Source organism: Echiichthys vipera (assembly GCF_963691815.1).
Source record: "Echiichthys vipera genome assembly, chromosome: 23".
Classification (NCBI taxonomy): Eukaryota; Metazoa; Chordata; class Actinopteri; order Perciformes; family Trachinidae; genus Echiichthys; species Echiichthys vipera.
Genome location: NC_139848.1, coordinates 12,217,493 through 12,241,734, shown reverse-complemented (window position 1 = coordinate 12,241,734; position 24,242 = coordinate 12,217,493). Strand labels below are relative to the sequence as shown.

At 41.8% G+C, this 24,242-nt stretch overlaps 1 protein-coding gene across 1 annotated transcript in view; it reads right to left on the bottom strand.

Moving 5' to 3' along the window:
* LOC310964766 (voltage-gated inwardly rectifying potassium channel KCNH7-like) overlaps positions 1-24,242 on the bottom strand; it is a gene marked incomplete at both ends in the record, with an annotated part of 70,475 nt that overhangs the window by 32,036 nt on the left and 14,197 nt on the right. The window contains 3 exons of the mRNA XM_083938024.1: positions 586-606; positions 1,843-2,322; positions 8,575-8,730. Coding sequence (XP_083794150.1) covers positions 586-606; positions 1,843-2,322; positions 8,575-8,730 — 657 coding nt within the window. The remainder of the gene's footprint in view (positions 1-585; positions 607-1,842; positions 2,323-8,574; positions 8,731-24,242) is intronic.

The window sequence follows — 24,242 nt, the reverse complement described above, 5'->3', positions numbered from 1 at the left end:
CATGCAGCATCAGCACCGCTACAGGTCCACTGCAATCTAAATGATACTATCTATGTGGAAAGGATCAGGATGGGTGATGTATATTACAAATGGGAACACAGTCATGTTTCATTTCATTCACTTAGACGTGGCAACAAGGAAACCACAGGTTGCATAGGAGAAAACGGTAAAACGAGGTTAAAGACAGTGGGAGGGATCATCTTGTAACACTTCATTGATTTTCTTCAATGAACAAAAGCAGCAGAGAGATGTAATGTGTTGCTTCATGCAAGTGCGTGCAGAGGTCAGTGGTTTTTTTTTGTTTGTTTGTTTGTTTTAACCGAGGTATCCTCTGGGCGACTGGCTCGGGATCAGCAGGTCATGTGCACTGAGACTTAGTCATTCCGTGCTGTGCCAGTGGTTACGAGGCTCCGGCCTGAGAATTTACAAACACAGCCAATCGTCCGTCGAGGCGTTTGCATTCAACATAAACCTCAGTCGTGTGGGGAAACTCATGCAACAAGCAGGCTTTGTGCAGTATACGTTATTCCAACAGACATGCTCAAATCTAGCAGCTGAAGATGCAGCAAGTCTGCTGTTTGTTACCTTTAATATTGCGACCATTGTCTGTGATGGCGGCAACACAGCGTTGGGAAAGAAAGAGAAAAAAGGGGGGAGTGAGGGGAGGTGAGAGAAGAGTTTCTGGTGCTTCTATGATGACAAATGGGGGCTGGCATCAAATCTGCGCTACTGTCCCTATGAACAATTCATTACTGTGAAGTAGATATATTACTGTGTCAGCCACTGGGAGCTATTTGAATGAGAATGGTAGATAAGGGGATGGGGCTAGACTGATTGGCCTGGAGGAAACGGCCAGTCTGGGGCACTTTTACTCTCATCCAAATGAGGGCCAAAAGGCTAATGAGTGATTCCAACTCAAGAGAAGATCAATAGTGCACAGAGAAGATACTGACTCACAATAATACTGATTAAGTGACTTGTATGCCACACCTTGATTCTTCTATTTTGGGACCACAGTAAGTTTGGTAATTATTAAAGCCAAATTATAGTCCATGTTTGTGCCAAAGTAATACATTGCTTTATAAACCCCTTAAAGTTATAACACATAAGATTTTCATCCACTTAATTGTCTTTTAAGTAATTAACTATCTAAGCGTGAGTTAAAACAATGGTCATTGATCATATGACCCACCAATGAAAGCAATTTGCTGCTTATTATTATTATATTATTATTATTATTATTATTATTATTATATAGTGCAGGAAATACGTTTAAGTGTCTGTGGCGACATTCCCGCCCAAAATTCAAATTATTATTATTATTATTATTATATGCCGCAGGAAATACGTTTGAGTGTCTGTGGCAACATTCCCGCCCAAAATTCAAATGCAGCGCTTTATTAGTGAATCTTTTTACGTCAATTAGCAGCAGTTGATCTGCCCAGGTGGAGCTTGATATGAAGCATATGCTGCGTTTCATTGTGATCAGAAATCAGGAACTTTCAGTCAGGCTTGTAGTAAGGGTGTGTGTCATAGGAACATGTGTGTGTGTGTATGGATTTAACATATAGTCACTTGTCAGTTGCGTATTTGACCACAATGGGCATCAAACTACTGAACTTGTGAAGTCTCAAAGTCACTTTGGTTGATTTTAGGTGAGCTCAGAGAAACTACTGCAGATGAATCTAAAAACAGGCTTTTAATGTCAAACTGCACAAACGTCAACAAGTGTAATTACAATACAGCAGATAAAACAACTGGTGCAGTATTTGTTTGAAAGTGACAACTTTTTTTTCTTTTTACAGCATACATTAAGGACAGAGTAGAAGAAGAGATCCCTACCTTCACTGGCATGTCTGTCCCTGAACACCATCTTGGAGTTGGACCCAAAGCCTTCCATGTCATGCACGGAGGAGGCTCTGCGAATACTGCACATGCTCTCTCTGGAGGCGGTTGGAGTGAGGCCCGGGATTGATGGAGCTGCGTTGAGCGTGTCCTCCTTGCTCTGGTGCTGGGTCTGGGTGATGGACTGGTCCAGGTAACTCCGATCCCAGGGGCCTTTGGGCGACGAGTGGTCCAAAGGCCCGGACACCGGTGTGGAGCAATGGCTGGGGCCGATGAGGGCACGGGTATCGTTGGCGTAGGAGGGACTGCAGCTTTCGCGGGTGGTGGGAAGTTGGTAGTCACGCGTTGCCACCGAGCCGTCACTGTGTCGAGGGGAGTCCACCATGACGGCATCGGGGTCTTCCTGGGGCAGGGACTGCTTGTTGATGCCCAGAAGAGGTAAGACTGGGAAACGGAAGCGGAAGAATCTCCCTTTCCCTGACAGATAAGAGAGCAACGAGAATAAGATTACCATCATATTATTTTATAACTCCAAGTTTGGAGTGCCTGAGGCCAATAGTTATAACAAACAGAAAGGATAAAGCAGTGGACAGTTAGTGTGATGTTATATTAAGTTTTTGAGACCGGAAACAATATAAAAACATAGTGTATAGCGTTTTTTAATGAGCTAGTGGGATCGACGTAACCCCCACCGACCTTGTGTTGTTTTCATGGTGTTTTTGTAGCAGAACTTGCTTGCAATCCTCAATATCCCTGCTGGTATCTCATACTTATTCGCCAATAGCACTACAGAAGCCTGCCAATGCAGCTATCTTAAAAAGACCCTGGCAGATCAAAACAAATGCCCGTTCTGCCTCAAGCACTGGTTCAATCTGCAATTTCCTTCAATTATTCATAGAGGAGGACATTTGGTGAAATATTCTAATGGTGGTAGTGCGTTGAGGAGGCAGTCCTGTAAAATGATTAGGTGGATTGATAGCTCCTGGAGAGATGAAGGAGAATACAACTCAAAGTGATATTTAGGGTGCTGCTGCCATGACAACAGGTAGTTCTGAGGGAATTTTATGCAAGAAAAAGTGAAGAAACACGAGAATATAGCTAAGTTTAGTGTGATGTTGTTTAAATTCAGCCTGTGCTATGCTATATACCACCCACGCACACACCATTCACATACTAAGTTGCAACTAACAATATCTGCAAACATGTCAAGAGACAGTCACGCTCACATGATTTCACATATGGACTGCAAACAGTGGCCTGAATGTTGTGAATCATTTAGACGCCTGAACATATGCCATGCATATAAGAGCGCCGTCTCAGTACTCGAAAACAAGTCTTACTGCCATGACGTGCAGCGAATACTGAGACCTTCATAAAAGCATCAAAAGAAAAACAGAATGTGCACACCTGAATTTCCAAAAAACAACCATCTCACAGAAGTTATTAAGTCCCCTTACATTCGCAAAAGCGCACATTGTATTTGACAATGCTCGACTGCAATAGCTGCACCAGATAACAACGTATTTAGAGACACAATAGGTGGTCAAACATAACAAAGTGAATGTTTGAGGCTCAGGGGGGAGCAGCATGCATCTTAATCCTCGTTCTATTGTGGTGAGACAGAGGAAAGGGGAGAGAAAGAAGGTAATTTTAGACACAATGCTGTGTGTCTTCTTGGGTCAGTGTAATGTGTTCAAAGTAAAGGGGTTTTTATATTGAAAATGCTTCACATTTGCAGCCCGGCAAAGCCTGCAGTTTGACGTCCTGTCTATGTGAAAGAGGCGTAATACTCCTCCTTTCCCAAAAGACGGCTTTATGGGATAGGTGTAAATGTGCCGTGTGCCGTGACATGTAGTACAAAGTTGGCCGTACAGTGACAACATATGCGTCTAAAGAAGTTAGGCCTGTGATCTGGTAATTCCCGACTGTCTCTGCCGCGACGGTCTGCATCTAACGGTTTTCACAGGCTTTCCAGTTTCTCACCGCAACGGTAGATATTTTGCTGTCTCTCGTTTCTGTGGCATTAACTCTATTTACATGGAAATCGAGCCGCCAGTATGTGCAGGGTCCAAGCCGTCACATTAGGGTTCTCTATCAGGCCGCTAATATACACTGGAGTTCAAAATTAGAGAAGAATTTATAAATATTGGATTTACCTGTTATTTTTTATCATCCAGAATATGATAGAATATCCGCTGTGGCTAGACCACTGCTGTACTAGCATGTTTTTTTTTAAATAACCAAGGCACTTCAACAAAAACCTTTATGGGATGTTTTTTTTAGGACCATAGGATTGAAAAATTAACAGGAAGTGTAGAGGCCACAGCTTTGAATGACTTCAGCACATCTGCGCCCACAGGACTTCACTAGTTTCTCACACTGCTCTGGCTTGATCTGCGTCCATTCTTCTTCAGTCTCTCCAACACTTCAGTAACTGTAGTGGGTTTCTTAGACATTACTTTGTTGCCAAGGATTTTCCAGAGATTCTCTATGGGGTTTAGATCTGGACTTTAACTGACTTCTTTAGACACTTTGGGTTCAGTCTTTCCCTTGTCCGATGGCGAACATGTCAAGTCATGTCATGGTTTGGGGGATGTTTACGTGAACCTCCTTCAGCAACATGACAAGATAAGAATATTGAAACAATCAAATGGCCAGCCCAGAGTCAAGATCTAAACTCCATAGAGAATCTCTGGGAAATCCTTGTGGAAGAGACTGAAGAAGAATGGACGCAGATCAAACCAGGGCAGTGAGAGAAACTAGTGATGTCCTGTGGGTGCAGATGTGCTGAAGTCATTCAAAGCTGTGGCCTCTACACTTCCTGTTCTTTTTTGAATCCTAGAGAAGAAAACAGTGTTGAAATCATCTCTTCTGACACTGTGGTTACTGGTCTCTAAATATCTCATTGTTTTTTTGTTGAGGTGTCTTGGTTATTTAAATATATATATATGTATATTCTATAACATTTTGAACAATAAAAAATAAAAGTATTTCAGGTATTTCAGAAATCAATTATTAAAAATGTATTCTCTGGTTTTGATCTCCAGTGTACCTCTGTCTGTCTGAATTTGCAGACCAGGCCGTCAAGAAGCCTGTCCAGTTTAAAAACACCTTTTGTCTCTAGCTAGATGCCAATGATGCCGGGGAATTATCATTTGCATTTAATTGGTGATTCAGATTTGGGTCTGATGCTTCGTGAATGAAGATGAAATGGAGTTTAAGTGTGTGTTCTTGTTTCTGCCAAAGAATCACAAACAACTTTGTTTCATCTGAGCTCGGTGCTGTGAGGCAGATAAGACTCCTGATCAAAAATACCATCTGATTAATCAGTCTGAAGCTGATCCCAAACCTGCTAAGCCAATTTATATTCCAAAGAGTCTGCACAACAGAGCCAAAAAACCCTGTCTAGAGGTGCTTCTCAAACACTTTAACTCCCAAACAATGAAAATAGTTTTGTGATTACACCATACTACAACATTGACATGTTTTCCAATTAAGCGTGCAGCTTTAGCATTTTCCGACAGTTTGATTTCAACACAAAGCTCGTCTGGTAAAATGACACCTTTACAAAATACGGAGCGGTAACTCATGAGTACTCACATGCTCAGAGCTGTGATTCTAATTACTGCGCCTAGAGGATAAACATATATGCCACACATCTTTTAATTAGCTCATAATTCAGTCACGCATTCATGGTCTGTGACAACATTTGATGTAGCTAATTGTGATATTGAAAGGGCCGAACCTTGCAGGAATATGCTCCTCTACGAGTGCTGTTATTGTGTGTGTGTGTGTGTGTGTGTACAGAACACGTGTGTGAGTTCACTCTCACTCCCTCTTAAACCCTCTCATTCTTTCCCAGCAAAAAACTCACCAGCGCCTTTACACAACCAATGGACGTACAGTGGCCCTTGTTGCTATGATACCAGATAGTAATATTTGCATTGAATATTAATTGAGCCCACAGATCCCTATGTCGGGGAGTGAAATGTCTTCCTGAAATGTGAGCATGATTCAGATGTCAGGGAGAAGTAGAGAGAGAATAATAAACCTGCGTCATTTGGCAAAAAAAGTGCGACGAATGCAGCTTTGTCCTTTTTGTTTCTGTCCTTTTGTTTCTGTACAGTTTACACGCTTACTTACTGATTTGCATGCGGTGTTCTTTTACCTTAAGGAGTGTTTGCCTGCACTCCCTGTCCTCCTCTTACTCACCAGCTCCAGAGAATAACATGGAAAATTCTGCTGTGTCCTCACTTTGCCCCACACTCATTTATAGGATAAACGAAAGAGAAAGTAGGATTGTAATGACCCTGAGTTAGTATTTTTTATGGTATTTTTCCTATTTAGAAAACTGCCGGTGTGACAGTTAACATGGGGAGAATGGAATCAAACATCAGATGCATCTTAGTCTATGTTCGCATGTGGAGATAAATCACACGAGCAGACTTGACTGACAACATTATAGCCACAGATGGTCTTTTTCAGGTGGTTGAAATATCGTCACAAACAATTCAATTCAATTCAATTTTATTTATAGTGCCAAATTATAACAAAAGTTATCTGAGGACACTTTACAGAGTAGGTATAGACCACACTCTATGACAAACACTGTTGAGTAGAGCGAGAGAGCAAGACCAGCAGCTGTTTCTGTGTCCTTTGGGCAGCCAACCTGTACCCAGGGGCGGGAACTGGTCTCTTACAAGTTCAGGGCTTTAGGGGGCTTTAAGTTCAAAGGAAAGGTGGCTTTTATGATAAGTACACTTATTCTGTTTATCTTTTAGATTCCCATTAAAGTCACATGTTACAGACTTGGAAGCTCTTTGACATTTTGGTCCTTCAGTGTATTCTTTTTTTCTCAATGATACTAAAATGTATCACAAAGCATAGCCTAGCATTCCTCTGAAATCGATCAAACTTTTCCACACCGCTTTCCCCTTTTAAACCAATAGTCTAGAGTTGTGGCCAATACATCACATGCCACTTGTCTTTTGTGTATCTGTGTGTAATTAATTGATATGTGAAGTGGCCCCACTTAGCCGCATCAAAGCAGAATGGGAGTATCCAAGATGGTCGCAGAATGGATGGATCGTCGCTGAGCTGGATCGATAATGTGCGGCTGCTCCTTTCCCGCGGGAACACGAGATAATGCAACGCGTAGATCATCGCCTCACACCGTCTAAAGGCAGCTGCTCCTACGCATACTGTAGAGCTGCTCCTTGGAATAGTTAAACCATGGGTTTCGCCGAGTTAAATTTACATCTGTAGCAGTTTGTTCTCTTAAAATATGCAGTTATTCATGATATGTGACCTCTGTCCATCTGCTCGTTAAAGAAAATGCAATACTAGGGTCTCTAGGTTTAGCCGAGGGAGGGCTGTGATGAAATGAGGCAGAGCAAAACAAACTCTCTTCGGTAATCCCTGCGACGGCAGAGGTTACGTGTAGGCAGAGAGAGAAAGAGAGAGAGAGAGTAAAACGGTGTCCAGTATTGAGACTCGACCTTGTAAACATATCTAAACCTCACCACTTGATATTCCTACTTAGATTTTCAGATAGACTTTAATTCATAGAGGCCTGCTCCGTCAGGGATTGCCCTTGTGCTCAGGCTGAGCAATTAGCTCCGATAGCAAAGCGAAAGAGGAAAACCTTATCAGTGACACTTAGACGCCTGCACACACACACAAACACACACACACACACACACACACACACACACACACACACACACACACACACACACACACACACACACACACACACACACACACACACACACACACACACACACACACACACACACACACACACACACACACACACACACACACACACACACACACACACAATTGAAAAAGCTTATACGTTCATGCATGGCTTCGCAAGAGTCTGAGTGTACACGCAATCACACAGTGCACACAGACTCACACAAACACTTGCTTATACACTGAACACACGCATCCCCATCCTTTTACCACACACCCCATGAGGCAACTCCGCCTGCTACTGGCCTCATCCAATTACAGTCATCTAAAGGTGACCTCTGGTCCTTCATGCTGCTGCTTTATATGTCACAGACAGAGAGTGGCGAAAGAGAGAGAGACAGAAGAGGGAGGAAGCATCGAGAACATGTTGGGAGAGCACCGCAAGGGAATGGCATTATACACTATTACACCGACAGCTCTGGGAAGAGCGCTCTCCAGCGCTGCTCCAGCAGTTCATCAGGCCATCCTGGCAGGCTGTGATCTATAATTGGGCCAGACCTTTGAGATGATGGCAGGGGAACATATCAGTGTCTGCTAAACGCTGGTGTCAACATGCCAAAAAGGAGCTGTCAAGCATGGAAATCCTGCTGCAAGTAGAAATGAATGCACAAGGTGGACGTCGCTACAAGTTGTGTCTGGATTTCGGCGTTATGCTAAACAATAAACATGTAGCTTAGCGTTTAATATTAGGGTCATGTCAAAAGAAAAGGCACAAATTGATGTGGATGTGGGAAAAGGTTACAAGTAAAAGGTCATGAGTGGCTGTTACATTACTTGCTCTTCCCATCTTATCACGTGATGGCTTCTTTCTTCAACTGGAGTACATTTGAGTACAGAAAGTAAGCAATATTTGTAACTCTGTATGTACAACATAGTACAAACAAGGACAGGATTAGGGACTAAAGGCTGCCACCGAACGCCATATGTCACCCTGTCATGCTTAAGCCCCTTTTTTTGGTCTTTACTCACGTTGGTCAGCTTTTGATGGCGAGGTGTGGTTGAGTCTCTCCAGCGAGTCGCTGCTGTCTTCGTCCAGGATGTAATCGAAGTTAAGGATGAACATCATGACCAGTCCCTCCTCGTTCTTCACGGGGATGATGTGGGTTGCGCACAGGAAGTTTGAACCTAACCAAGAGGAAATTGAATCAAGGTTAGAAATGGGTAATATGAACGGAATCTAGAAGGAGAACTTGCCATATTTAAAATTCACATACCTTAATTTGTTTCTGTGCAAAACAATATGGTAAAACCTGATCAAAGTAACAGAACAGCTTTTCAGATACAGTAGAGTTTGACCCTGGAGCTTTCCATTAACACTCTTTGACATTCAAGCATCTTATTCCAGATAAAGCCGTGTGTTCAGATAGGCATTTTCTGGCAGAGAAATTAGGGTGAAAAGGTCAAGAGGTCCGCTGAGAGGAAAGCCACTGCAGCTGATTTCATATATCCAGACTTGCTCAGACTCTCTCCTGCTGCCGGGTGTTGCACGCTTCAGTCAAATAAAGAGAAAGCATCCATTCACCTCATGTTAACATTAATGGCCTGTCCAATTAATTCCTTACTGTATCACCCTGGATACCAACCAAAGTCATGACTGTGTAACGCAAATAATACTGCGTTCTCATGATGTATTCTCGGCATTCATTACCCCAGATATAGCAACCAGAATTATCTCTCCCTTCCTATCACTCATTCAATGTCCTCAGTCTCATGTAGAAAAAAATTCTCTCAGTTCTTAAACCCCAATTATTAGAGTTGCCGACGGCTCCGCAACAGGGGGGTATATTTAATGTGACCCTGCTCCCTGCTAATGCCTCATGTCTAAATGTTCCTAATTTATCAAAAACGGAGATGACGCACTCTGTACTTAAATAATAAATTTAACCAGTGGTGCGTCTGGTTTGCCAGGCCTGGCTAGATGTGATATACAGAAGCTATGACAAGGATTACTGGTGTAGAAAATGAAATGTATATTAAGTTATAAATAATGAACATGGACATATCTCTGGAAGATGCTCTCCCTCACATTAGGCTCTTAGTCCTGCTGTCACCAGGAGGCTATTTATAGCAAGCCCAGCAGGCTTCCAGCCTACGGCGTTTCTTTCCGAGGGAACACAGACACACTGCTGCAAGAGCACACTCGACTGCGATTCTACGCGCAAATGTGTGTGTGTGTGTGTGCTTTTGCCGATATGAAACCCTTTGTACGCGCACATACAGCACGCAGATCTACACGGACGAAAATAATTGCAGAATACCAGTCTTCAGTCATTTTCTTGTATTGTATTGTCAGGCTCCGAAATCCTATTGTACAGCAATATTACAAACCAACTACTTCACCAGGCGGGGTTTGATTTATGTATTCGGGAGCCCTCATTCTGCTAGGCTAAGCAGTAACCTGCCCCTAATAGTACATCAGTGTCGCAGTGAATGGAGGGAGCCATTCATTTCTGTCGGAGGAAGTGAGGGGGGGCTCCTCTGCTTTCAGTGACGATATGCAAAAGAAACCCCTACTCCAAGTGGAGGTGACTCTCTTTCTGAGCAAGTCTGAATATTGTAAGTAGAGGGAATACTGTGAATATGGATACCAGGAGTCTCCGACATGTTTTCCCTCTGAGAGCTGCTTCTTCAGAATGAAAGTGGCTGAGAGCTCCTCATGTTTTATATTATTATGTTTAACATTTATTAACATAGCCGATCTCCAACCAAAACCAGCTTTTGTGTGAACATTTACAAATATGTACAAACACTTTATATATAGAGAGAGTATCAGTATTAGCATTACTATTCTAAGCCTGTGAATGTTCTCATTTGTCAATGTCATCGTTATTCCCAAAGCAACTTCAGTCAAAAACAACTGGACTTGGTTATTTGTCTATTTGTTCCTAGACAAATAACCAAGTCAAGTCGCTTTTGACTTAAATTGCTTTTGGGATATTAATAATCTATTTCATTTACAGTTTACAGATATATATATATATTTGTATTGCCACTTTGACAGTTTAATTTGTTCTGTATTGTAATACACAGCTGCACAATATCCAGTTTCTTGAAGGAAGCAGGAGAATCTACGGAGACATCAGGGTACTTGAGAGTGTTTGCCTTTACTGGAGTAAGATTTGAAACATTTTCAGATCTATTTTTAAAAAATGACTAGAACAAGTCTCAGGTAAGACCTTCTAACCTTCAAAGACAAGGGAGAAAAGTATTCTAAGAAAATGGGGAGTTACTGAGACACATAAGCTGCATTTCACATCAAACACTTTCAGTAAAGAACCTTTAGAAACATACGTAACCCGTAGTGACATGTACCTACACACTATCTGCTTTGCGTTTCCACCGCAGGCAGTACTCTTTAATGTAGGCGGGGTTGTTATCGGATGGTAAGAGTTTTTGTTTTCACATTCCCTCTGCATGGCTCTGATATGCGATGGAAGGCATGAACAGCCATGCAGTGAGAAAAGAGCTTTCTTCACTGCTCCATTCAGCTCTTGCTGCATTTCCTTTTCACCAATGATCAATCAACAGAATGCAATATTTTTTAATGCGAGAAGGATGCCGAACCTCTTCTGATGCTGGTAAAACAAGCATCCCCGGAAGACTCACAGTACTTCAAGGTAACTTGTTACATTGTAATGATTTTATCCTGTAACTGTGTTAAAACCAAGCCCCGACCACAAAGATTCCCTGGTTGATCCAATATGGAAGTGCCAAAAAAATGCATACGAAACAAAAGCCAATCGTGTAGACTCAGCCGTGGTTCCAGCTTCTTCGACCCCTCCCCTTAAACCTGTGATCATTGTTTACGCTGTCAGAAGTCAAAGAGAAGAGCAGTGTATGTTTGCAGTGTGTGCACCATCATACAGCAACATTTCCCCCGTAGCAATACAAACAAATACAGTATATAGACACTAGGGATGTCAATGACTCATGGATAACTGGTTAATCGCCATTACTAATGTAACCTAGGGTGAGCAGATATCCTGAAAAATTTAGGACAGCCAGGGTTCAGAAGTTCACATCTACCCGCAACTCCCCTGTCCAAAATTGAAACCATTAATATCTAGCCACCCTAATTGAACCAATTTTTTTACAACAATATTTTTTTTTTATTCAAATAATGCAGAAGACAAGGGACATTGCTGCAGTATGCGGTTGAGGCACTAGGTTGAAATTCTCACGTAGCCAGACTGTCAACTTACTAATTTGGTCTATAACTAACTATATGGTCTTCCTGCACCTTTTCTGTGAAAGGTAATAGAAGGGTCTAAATTTTGTATGTCTTTAAACCAATCACAGTCGCCTAGGCAATGCAAAGCCCCACATGCAGCAACGGTGCCCATGCAAAATCATTAAAAACACACATGGGTAGGAACGTAGGTCCAACACACACACATACACACACACACTACAGAGTGCTCAGTGAAACCTCAGCATGCCTCAGGAGGGGACCTAACCCCAGCTTTGTAAAGCAATCTGTGTGCATGTGCACGCAGGCATGCTCTAAAAATAAGCTGCTTGGAAACCATAGGCATTTATAATTTATAGAAGCTAAGTATTACGTTCTAGAAAGCATAATGGTTGGAATTGTTTAGGCAACATAAGACTGAGGAGGCTCAACAGGACAACACCAGAGTGACAGAGATACTACGTAGTTGTTTCCAAAACTGGATGAAGACACACCTCAGTATGAGTCATCACGTTAATCACTTATTACCGTGATTGACTGTTTCTTGATCCAACATATATAAGGTTGTTTATGCGTGTGCTGCCTCACTTTGTTCTGGAATAATTTCAATTTGAAAGAGAAAGGAAGCGCTTATGTGTCTCAACCATACAGGGATCAGACACATGATTGTGTGTGTGCGCTTACATCATGCGTAGGTGTGTGTGTGAAGAGGGGTCATTTGACAATATGGAGATGGGAAGAGAAAAAGTTGTAGTTTGTGAGTGCGTAAGTGTGTGTCTGTATTAACCTCCCTTTTACTTGCATGTCTGTACAAGTGTTTATTTCCCATTACATTGCCATTTTGTAGCAAAATCAATTTGTTTTTACGATTTATTTTCAGGTTCTCTCTCTTCCAGCTCCATATCCTAATATTACTTACTTCTTTTCACTCTCAGTTGGGGAACTTTGGAAATATTCCATATTGGAAACTTTCCATGGGAATAATGGGTCATTTAAACAAACTGTATCATATCTAAGCATAAATACAAACATTTGGTTTTGTCATAGGCAACGTTTTTTTTTGGTAGAACTTTATCAAGTTTGAATTATTTTATTGAGCAATCAATTCTTTCATTTAACAAAGACATGAATGCTGAGTAAAATATTACTCTTCCCCGACCCCACCCATTCAAAAATTAAGAAGAAATCATCTGTGCATGTGATGGAGGAATGCACAGTGCATGTAGGGGACCTGGCCTCAATACCCCTGCACTGGGCAGTGTGCTATGTGCATGTGATTGAGCAATAGCAAAGATATTCTCAAGTCTGGTTGTTTTAGTCAAGATTATGCTCAAATATATCATCACCAACTATATTTAAAATCCCCAACCCTCAATTTTGTAAATTCCAGGTGTATACCTACAAACTCCTGTTAATTCCCATGGAAAGTTTCCAACTTTGAACATGTCCAGAAGTTTGCAATCCCACTCCACTCTTCATCTAGCTTTTCACTCCACGTCCTTGTCTGTCTTCCTCCTTCACTGTTATGAAATCCAGCCAATCCCTCACTTTCCTTTTCTATCACTATTTCTCTCTCTACCCTTGGTTCTCCCTTCAGCCTCAGTGTGTTTTCCTCATCTCTCTCCCTGAGAAATGAGATTGCTGCCCAGGTTGTCTCCGGCGAGGCCACCTGATGTGTTATAAGTGGACAGATCAAACAGATCTCGGGTGCTGCTGCCGATGCAAATTTCTGCCTGTCTCCCCTGCATATCCTGGCTCAGCGGAGGGTCAAAGACAAACACGCACACACACACACACACTTGTGCAAACAGAAATAACATTTACATTTCTCAGTTGCACACTGCCATAGACAGACTGCCATGCACACAAGCACGCGCACACAAACGCTAATGAGGTTCACAGATCTCAGTCCAGCAAACTCCAAAGCAAGCGTAGACAGACACCGGCTCGCGCACACGCACGCGCGCGCGCACACACACACACACACACACACACACACACACACACACACACACACACACACACACACACACACACACACACACACACACACACACACACACACACACACACACACACACACACACACACACACACACACACACACACACACACACACACACCCTCCCGGCAGCATTAATTAGCAGAATGTTCTCTGTCCAACTAAATCCAATAAGCAGGCGATGGAGCTGGTTTACATGGTGCAGTGCAATGAGAGAACACACCTTTGAAAATAACTAAACAGCTTTAGCCAGGACATCTCCGACCTGAATATTTATGGGGAGATGCGGGGCAAAATCCTAATCCTAATGTGATACATCAGGTGCCGTCCTTAAGAAGTGCATTTGAAAAAAGATTATATCTCCTGTCTTTCAAAAAAGGTATGACTCAGCAGTCTCCCTCACATACTGGATGGACTAAGAACTGGAATAAATTATTTTCTTTTCGAAGGCCGTATTCACAATACAACTTAAGGCTAAGAGTAGGCCTTAACCTGCTGATTTAGGAGGACCTTAATTGAGATGGCATTATGAACGTGGTAGAGTTGGTCAGGGAGCCCATCACATCACCAACCAATAAAAACCACCCAATATCAAAGCAGCTAATATCGAAGCTATTTGGCCAGGGGAAAAATGCAGTTGTGCAACGCAGACGATCTTGGCGTCTCTCAGCTGTCGGTCAGGAGGATTTTGCACCACACAATAAATGCTCTATCCAGACCCCACATAGTGCAACAGTTCATTCAAATTCCCCATTGAAGTGTTTCTATCCTTCTCTGCCTATCACTGAAGGTATGTTTGGACTATCTTTATTGCACACCCGTAGAATAGAGCATTGGTATGTGTTTCTTTTACATCAACTTCCATCCTATCTGTGTTCTCTACTGGTTCCTAGAAACACCAGAACCTGCACCACCCGCTCCAGCAGACTTATTATGTTCAATGTTCCTCAAACCAACACTGTGTTGAAAGTGGTGAAAGTGCTTTTAAATATTTAGCACCTTTATCTTGGAATAAACTACAGGATCATTTCAAACTGGAATCCCTGATCAGCATGGAGCATTTCAATAGCAGGATTAAGGACTTTTAAAATAAAATTTTGCACATGTACTGTCTTTTTTTTTTTAAATGCTGTTTTATTTAGTTGATTTATCATGTTAAGTTGTGTGTCATGTTTAGTCGTGTGTTGTTTTGGTTTTAAACGTGAAACTTGTGTGTTTATGCTGCAGTCTTGGCCAGGACTCCCATGGAAAAGAGATTTTAAATCTCAACGGGAATATTCCTGGTTAAGTAAAGGATAATGAAAATTAAGTGAAAAATAGTTTTATCTTAGGAGTCCCTCCAACTCCATAGTAAAAGTTGGTCTCAGAGGCTTTGGGAATAGGGTTGAGGAAATGACTCTTGACTGAGAACTTTTAGTGCTCCTTAAGGCTCATTTATGCTCCCATTTCATGCGTAAATAGAGACGCATGTTAACAGCGTTCTAATCCTCACTACCCTCATGCTTTCATGCGTGCCTTACGTTGGAATGGATGTTGAGCAAAACATCCTCATGAGGGGCGTCGCTCAGAATCAAAAGTTACTCCATAAAGTTTGAAAAAAAAGACAACAACAAACATGGCGACGACAGAGGTGATATCAATCGTGGATCTGTTGAGAAGGAGGCAAAATGGCAGACAGCGTTGTAGACGGCGCTGGTCTGTGAGACATAAGTGAAGGTCGCACAGAGAATTCCAGACGTTGGTTTTACAGATGAGCAAATCTGACGACATACGTCACTTTAAGTTTTTCAGGACGTCTGTCTGGGCTTTTAATGACTCGCTCGCTCCTGATATTCACGGCACTCTTTGTGTACAGTGACACTGCTACCCCGATTTCTGGTGGTACTGCAATGTTTGGTCCGTATCGGTGTGTATCAGTATCAGGTATCAGTGTGTGATATGTGTCCAGAGGGGTTTGTGGTGTGTGTGTACGCAACTGACCAGTTACGTGCATGAACTGATGAAGCCTCTTGGCTGAGAGGTGAAATGTCTTCCTAGACAAATAACCAAGTCCAGTTGCTTTTGACTGAAATTACTTTTGGGATAACGATGAAAGAATTTTAACAGGCTAGGTGTGTGTTATAAGCTAAGCAATTTTTGTTCCCCCTGTCTCGTGACTCCTACTTGACCTTTTTGTTTCTGGGTGAAATTCCTTTGTTTATCTGTATTTTTGATAGAATCAATGGGTGACTTTTGTGTTTTTGTGCAGTAATTTTGTTAGATTGCCAACCTGCGACTTCTTTCCTTCAGGCCTTTGTTTATGGGAACGTAACAGGAGGAAAGTGCTGACTTGCAGTCTGTGAGAGAGACGGATAATCTCAAACTCTGGCAAGGTGAAAGTGAGTTGATAAACACAGGGCTGCCAATCATCCACATAAACATCACAAAATCCAGAGTCAATCCAATATATAACAGTCTGATAAGCCTTCTGCATTGCTAGAGCATTGTTGCACTGGCCTGGTCTGTCAAAGTCAGGCCACAAGCCTTGAGCCTGAGTGGAAATGTGGGTCTTATTGATTTCAACATTTTCCACTCGGCTTCATTTCCTCTCTGATGCGGCGCAGCCTACCTGGATTAATAGGGCTACCTGGTAATCTGCTGCTACACAGATGGCTCGGCAGGATGACAGCACAGTGTGGTACCAAGTGCATACACAGAATATGCCAAATCACAGTATGCTGTGGCGCGCTTTAATGTTCCTCAGACCAAAAGCTGCATTGTTCAGTGTCGTCTCTTTTGAGCACACCACTGCTCTGGTACTGTGGGGATTCAGTTTTTCCTCTGCTAAATCAAAAGATTAGAGAAGGCAGGTCCACACACACACACACAAAGTCACCTCCACACCAGTTTGTTTTGTCTCTCCAATAAACTACTTGGATGACTGGCCCAACCAAAGACATTAGTCATGGAATAAACCCAGGTGGATAAATGTGGCTTCTCATCCAAAATGTACTGGAGAAACAAACCCGATGTAGGAGACTTTAAGCATAAAAAGCAGCACCACTGATGGTTTGAGAGCTCAAAGCCCTTTTCACACTTGCACTGCAAACTTGAAATTATCTAGTCATGTTATGTGTGTCATTTTCCGGCCAGGAGATAAAATAAAAGTGTCTCCTCCTGTGATTTCTGACCAGAAGCAGCTAACACTGAGCTACTGTACGCTATTTTATTTGAGTTTCCTTTTAGTGAAATGCGCTGAATGAATTTGAGTTCCCTCTGGTAAACAGTTAACTACGTAGTGTGTGTCTAGAGCTTTCATTGTGAACGGTAAGAATGGAAGAAATTAAACTATCTGCGCTGCTTTTGTCGAGGTTGAAGTAGAGAAGTATTTTTCCGAGTGGACTCACGTGAATGAAATGTGAATCATTCTACAGTGTATCAGCCCATAGAGCGAGGGAGGTGTTGATGACGTTTAAAATCGTGCTGCAGCAAACAGCAGAGAAAAACAAACCTCCAATACTGAATAAGAAGGGCGATTTACATAAAGATGGAAACAAATGCCCGACTGGACAGATGAAGAATTTTAGTTTTTTTGTAGTTTTTATGGAGATGAGGCCTCCACATTGCACTAGTGAACCATGATCAGTCACGTTTCCATTTCAAAAATGTGGCCCCTGGGGAAAGTTTCAGGGCACGCCCTCTCAAATGTCCTCTCAGTTGCCGTGTCATTACAAAAAAACCTTTACCTTTCCTTTAGTGGCAGTTTCGACTGTGACGTTCCATACGCGTCGCATTTCACACATGAGATGTAAACAACAACGAAGGAGACGCCGAGATGTAGGTAGCAGAGCCTGCTATTTCTCGCTGCAGTGTTCACGCACACAGCGGATACAAATGGTATCTACTCTCGACGGCTTACGGCACGTGTTGTTTTGGTGTCAAGTACTACCTACTCAGGTGTTATATCTCCGATCAACAACCAGATATTTTTCAGCTGAGAAAAAAGTACCTGCTCTTCAGCAGGGCTGACTAAAGCCCTGTCAAACGGCCCTTGGGGCCGCTCAAATGACAGAATCGGACAAAGAGGATAGGGCAAATAACTTTGAACATTGTGGGTAAGCTATTACTTGCTCTAAGCCGTAAATCTCTTTGTATGTTATAACCACTACATTTTACACACCGAAGAAGCTTAAATTATTGAACAAATAGGAACCTTTGAGTGTGAGAGTGTGTGTTCATAGGCAGTACAGTGAGACGAGTTCTAGTTTCAAGATGCTGGAAATTTCATTAGATTCTATTTCCACTATCAATAATTAAGACAATGCAGCTCAACGCGTGCTTGTTCACTGTGGCAGGGTGGTATGTGTGCGCACACACATACACAACACACCCATGCACGTGAATAGGGGGATAAAAATACTTATAGATATCACCATGAAAATTCCCCAGATGATTACTGATCCGTTAAAAAAGATTTCTGAAATTGTATGTTAAAATATGCAAATGAGGCATTGTCTAACGCTTATATTTGGTGAATTAAGGATAAATCTACAGACACAAACATACAAAGTGTAGTAAAGTAAACACCTAAATGTGTATTTTGGATGTTTTCTTTCCACCAGTCTAAAAGAAGACATGTTAAGGAAGGACAATGGCCCAAAATCTCAAAATTCACCCCCTTAAAATGGTGTCTCCCTTTAAAATGCATTACGTACATACATACAATCTCTCCTCCCTGTCTTTCCCTCTCTCTCTTGCTCTCTGTATCTCCCACGCACCAGTTTAACATCTGCTGACTGGTTGTGTCTGACAGTGATTGTGGGATAGTGGCATATGGGAATCTTGATAGCCCTCATTTGGAGAAACCGCTGCCAGGGTTATCGCAGTCAAAATAATTTTAAATTGCAGCTTGTGCTTTCTGCCCTGGCCTGATAGACATGGTGGGTGTGTATGTGTGTACATATAGGTGTGTGAACGCATGCCAGTGAGTGACACTGATGAAAGTTGAGCCTCCAGCAGCAGGGAGCTGTTGGTTGGCGCCACACTGCTTGAGGGGTTACAGTGGCATCTCCCATCTCTGCCTCTACCTCTATCTGTCTGTCTCTCCCTCTGTCAAAATCTCTTCACGGCTTATTGTCATCAAATCAACTTCTCTGGGTCGCTCTCTGACCCTGTATCCGCACCGTCCTTGCCTCCTGTTTGACTTTACATCAGAAGGTTGAGCAAAAAGACATTGTTTTGTGAACAATGATGAAGTGTAGCACGACGTTTTTTAACTTCTTTTAGGGATAGAAACCAGTAATTGCATTAACTTGACACTTCAGGAGCAATTATTACTGAGTGGAAAATAAAGAAAAGTTGAATATAAAATTCACCATGTCCCACTTCATATTTATGACACATAGTGTAAATTGTTGTATTGTATATAGTATATTTTCTATTCTTATTCTTTATTTTTATCTTCTATTTTATTTTTAATTATCTTTGTTTACCTTATGTAAACTAAGGGTCTGTGTTGTCTGTGTCTGTGTTGTAAGCTACTGCTCACGTGAATTTCCCCGCTGTGGGATCAATAAAGTCTATTCTATTCTATTCTATTCTATTCAGAGTGAGGAAGGCGTGTTTTTTCTGAGTTCCATTCTAGGGAAATGTGATCCCTTCCCCTTCTCCTCTGAGAACATTTAGTTGTACTAAGACCTGTTTAACTCAGTAGGCTCTCTAATCCAGGAGGGCTACCTTATGCCCGGGGTTACAGCATCATCAGTAGCAGCACGGTGGCCTGGTGGTTGGAGAGACAGCCCCATAACGAAAAAGGTCACATGTCAAATCACTGCAACAAAGACATTTGTTCATCATTGGGCCTATCAGTGAACATGTCTACAAGCTACTGGGGATGTAGGGATTAACTGATTTTGCCATAACCCTGGTCACGTGACATCACGGTTTTATAACCATGAGAATTGTAGAAGGTAAGATATCAGTGGTGTCCAGATTCCTTCATTCGTGAATCACATGAGGCACCTTGTTATTATGTGTGGTAAAAACATCTGTATTCGTCACGTAACGCGTGTCATCGTGCTACTCAACTGAAAAAAAATAAAAACTGTCATCAGCAACTGACATTCCAGCCTTATATCCGCCACAAAAGCATCTTAAATAGGCAGCATGTGAGCATTTCGGTTATCTACAAAATGACCAGGGAGTTGCTATAGAAGATGGATATCCAATTTGCCAAGTGTGCCATGTAAAAGTGACTGCAAAGGGTCCAACGATTCAAATATGCATCTTCGAGGTAATCATCTACCCTGGAACTGGACCAAAACAGTTTAAGCTACACATCCCAAAAACTAAGGATCTTGTGGAGATATGTAGTTTTTACCTGGATGTAACTCCAGTTCTATAAGTGCATGCAGAGCCCTCTATTCTAAATATAAAGTAGGATGGCATGGTTTATATGTGCAGGACCAAAATAATGCCTGTATCTTTTTCCTTCCATAGCATTGAAAACCTGCAATATTTCCTCTGAAAATAATCCTGATATCTCATATTGTGACATTCGTACGAGCTACACACCGAGCCCCCATTTGCTCCATTACTGTAGAAAGTAAAGTGTGGTACAAAAACAGATAAAAGAAAACTGTTTTACTGGAAGTGCCTGAAAATCATTCTTATCTCTACCCTCACCCCGAGCTCTAGACGTTATCGCTCTCCTGGCAAGGCAATCCAATTTTTTCCAACTTCAGTGCTCAATACTGCATGTTACCTCTAATCAATACATCGAAAGTGACCAATTACAACAAGATGCTCGCGAAAAGAAAGCCAGAAACAAATGATGTCATAATGCTGTTGATTTTCTCTCTCTCTCTCTCTATCCAGTGGATATTTGATATTGCATTGGTATATGTTCTAGTGAATTAAAGAAATCAGTTTGTCAGAAATCCATCTACTTCCATGTGCCAGTGTTGAATTGCCTTGACAAAACTGATAGGACCTATGGGTGTGATACGCTGCAGCCTTTTAAGGATGAGGAGGCATCTAATCTCGCCCGCGCTGGGAAACTAGACAAAGTCAATGTGGAGAGTACATGATGAGAGAAATCCAGGCATTAACTCTTTCACTGTGGCCAGATGTTGTCATTGCATAACGACTTTGAACAGGATTTGATCACTTTGGCAAGAGAGTCCATAATTTAGGGAGTCCTTTTTAAACAGAAGATCGCAAATTCGAGTCACACAAACCTCAAGGTCACTGTTCTGTTTCTGCATCCATGTGTTAGAAACGAACCCCATTATCTGAGTCCAAGTTGGAAGCTGTAAAAGGCCACTAAATGATCAGATGACAAGATGTACCATGTACCATGGTTTTGATTTCACTCAGATAATCAATCTGAAAAGAATTTTAGTTTGTTAGTTTTGAAAGAAAATATAAACTGCTGCTTTAGGAGAGTCTATCCAAACACCTTGGAAGAGGCCTTTCATGCCCTGACATATGAATAAAAACTGAAGCTTAGTCTGTGCTTAAGGAACAGTGACAGTCACAATGGAGAGCACAATATAAATAATTTAGTCGTCTTTAATGTTATGGATTATGGACATCTTCTGCAGTTCACAGTGGAGTTTTATTGGTTCTTTCATGACAGCGAGAGACTGAGACACATTATGGGACTATGGGAAGATGCAGACAGCAGAAACAGCTGCTCAGTCATGTGAGTTAACTGTCCGCTACGTCGGAACTTTTGTCTGCAAAGGCGTTTCCATATCCCATTTAGTGCATCGACTCTTTTTAGGCAAAGGCAAACAAATCACCTCAAGCTAATGTAAAAGCTTGACGAAGTTTTAGTGAAACTATCGCGTTCTGTTCATAGAAAGGTTTGATGTTAAAATCCCATGTGTCTGTAAAGCGTAACACTTTTGTAATTTTTGTTGATTTGCTACTAGTGATGAGAATTCTCATGGCTTTGTTCCTTTCCGAGAGAGGCTTTTTTTTTTTAAATGATTCTGAGTGGCGAGGCACTGTCATGCATGTTGGGGAAGAGTGTCGATAAAAGCACGTTTGGTGTTTTTTCTCTGTCACAGACGCAAGAAGATGCAAAAGTGCTGCAAAGTGTCGTGCCAGCAGGAACCCAGCACTGCAGATTTAGATTTAGGGCGGGCACGGTGATACAAAGATCTCAAGCAAGAATCGGTTCCCTTCATACCGAAGAGCCATTCAAAAGAACCTTTGGGTTTACGAATATCACATCTACTTGCTCCATCAGATTTGTGATAGTGAGCGAGGAGATCATCTAACTTCAAGCAGCAAGCCCTAAGCAACTCGGAGAATACAACAAAACCTTGCATAGCTGCATTAACAGCCAAAAATCTGTCTGGAGCTTTGGGAACCATGCGGTGTCGATGCAAAAGGTTATCTGGGAGATCATGGTGGGTGATGGAAGGCACTGTGGGCTCTGTCAAACGGCAAGCTGTGAATGGTGCCATAAATACACTGTTTATCATTATGACTGGAAATAAGTCACACTTGATAAACAGTGCAGCGTGCAGCAAAAGAGATACCTCAAAGCAAAGTGACTTGATTGGACAAGTTGTAATTTAGTACTTTTTTTTTTCACTGAACTGTGACTCTTTGAAAACAGATGCCTCCTTGTTCATTTTTATACACTGAACATATGTCAGATTTTTTAGTGTCCCTGGGCAATGGTTACACTGGATGAACAGCAGCATTGCAACATGAAAAACTGGAATCATGTGTGCATATATTTGGAAAACTAATAAATATAAATATAAGATTCAATTTCTCCTTCTAATGACAAGTTTGGTCCAGTTTTGACGGTTAAATGGTCACATGGTGTCGTCCTTTCCACTCTCAGCCATGGTGCGCTTGGACTTTAACTTTAATGCTGTTTTAAGATTATTAAAAATGGTCACGGTTTCAAATTGTTGTATTGGCATTTGTATTTTTTGCTTTGCTTGCTTTTTTTGTTTACCCTAAAAGAATGTTGTTGCGTGTCAGTACTGACTCGGTGTGTGCATCTTTCAAAAGGTCAGACTAGGACGTCAACTGGACTATTGGAGGACATTTAATAGAATTATATCAAGCTGCTGATCTAGATGTATAAAGCTGCACAATGCATACTGTAGACTTAAACTAAGGTCTGTTGATCATGACATATTTAGACATCTCTGGAATGTCCGAGAACAACGTCCTGGTAATGTCCAGAACGTCGGTTCAACTTTCATTTTGGAACCAGTAACAAATGTCTTGGAGGGGACCTTCAGGTACGAGTCATACGTTGTTCCTGGGAGTAGCAGTGATTCCATTAATACTCTAAAGTCCATAACATGCGTACTGTTTTTTTAATCAAATACACTATGGACTAGATCCAAAGCATATCTAATATCTAATTTCTGAGACTAAACTAACTGAACATAGGCTGACAAGAGGACAAGGCATATCTACAAGCAAAAGAAATAACATCAATTGGATATACTATAAGTGCTCCCGTAGATGCTGAAAACAAATTTGATTAAAGAACACTGTAAAAGCTTGACAGGCTCCACTTCCTATTATCTGTGTCTCATCGCAGCACTGCCATACTTAATTACTTTGTCAAACCGACAACCGTCGCCGTCTGCCCTCAGTGAAATTAAAAAAGGAAAACAATATGAGCCCTGTGTTGCAGCTGGACAGAATGTATGAGGGGGACTCAAGTGGACAAAGATAAAATCAGAAGCCTCAGTCATAGAGTGGGGCTATTGTGGTCCCAACGCCTTGGTAAAGCGCAGATGTCAGGTTTTGTTGAGAGTACGAATGGCTGTGCTCAAACAGGCCGGTGGCCGTGGGCTCTCCCCTCGGACTTTCAATCTCCATCAAAGTGATTCCGCAGGCGCTGCACACTGATGATCTCCGTCTGGCATTAAAGTGGTGGGCTTCTAAAAACGGTCCAATTCATAAACGTAGGCTGTCACCTAATTTAGCTGGCAGACATGTGTGAGTCATCTGACTCTAAAAAATCAAACACTGACTGCCTGGGCATGAAGATACTGTAGTAACATCAATATATTAATGGCTTTGCTACACATCGGCTCTGCCATTATGCCGAAGAGCAGGACTGAAGAACTGCAACTGACATATCTTGGAGGGAAAAAATGATAAAGAAAAAAAAGAATATGTTTACTCAAGTATATCTAGAAATCGACCAAATGTTGAACAACAATCACATGATCTGATGAATGAAATGGCTGTTCATTCACAGATGTGGTCATATCCAATCCATGAATGAGAGAAAAGAGGGGATTATGGTCTAAAATAAACCTTTTAACTGCACTCGCGTGAGGCGCTCTGGGATTTCTTAACATTAATAAAAAAAAAAATTGGATATAATCTGGGGGAATAATCTTCCTTGCTCACATCCAGCGCATGATTCATCTCTCAGATACGGACTGGATGCACGGAGATGTCTGGTGCACG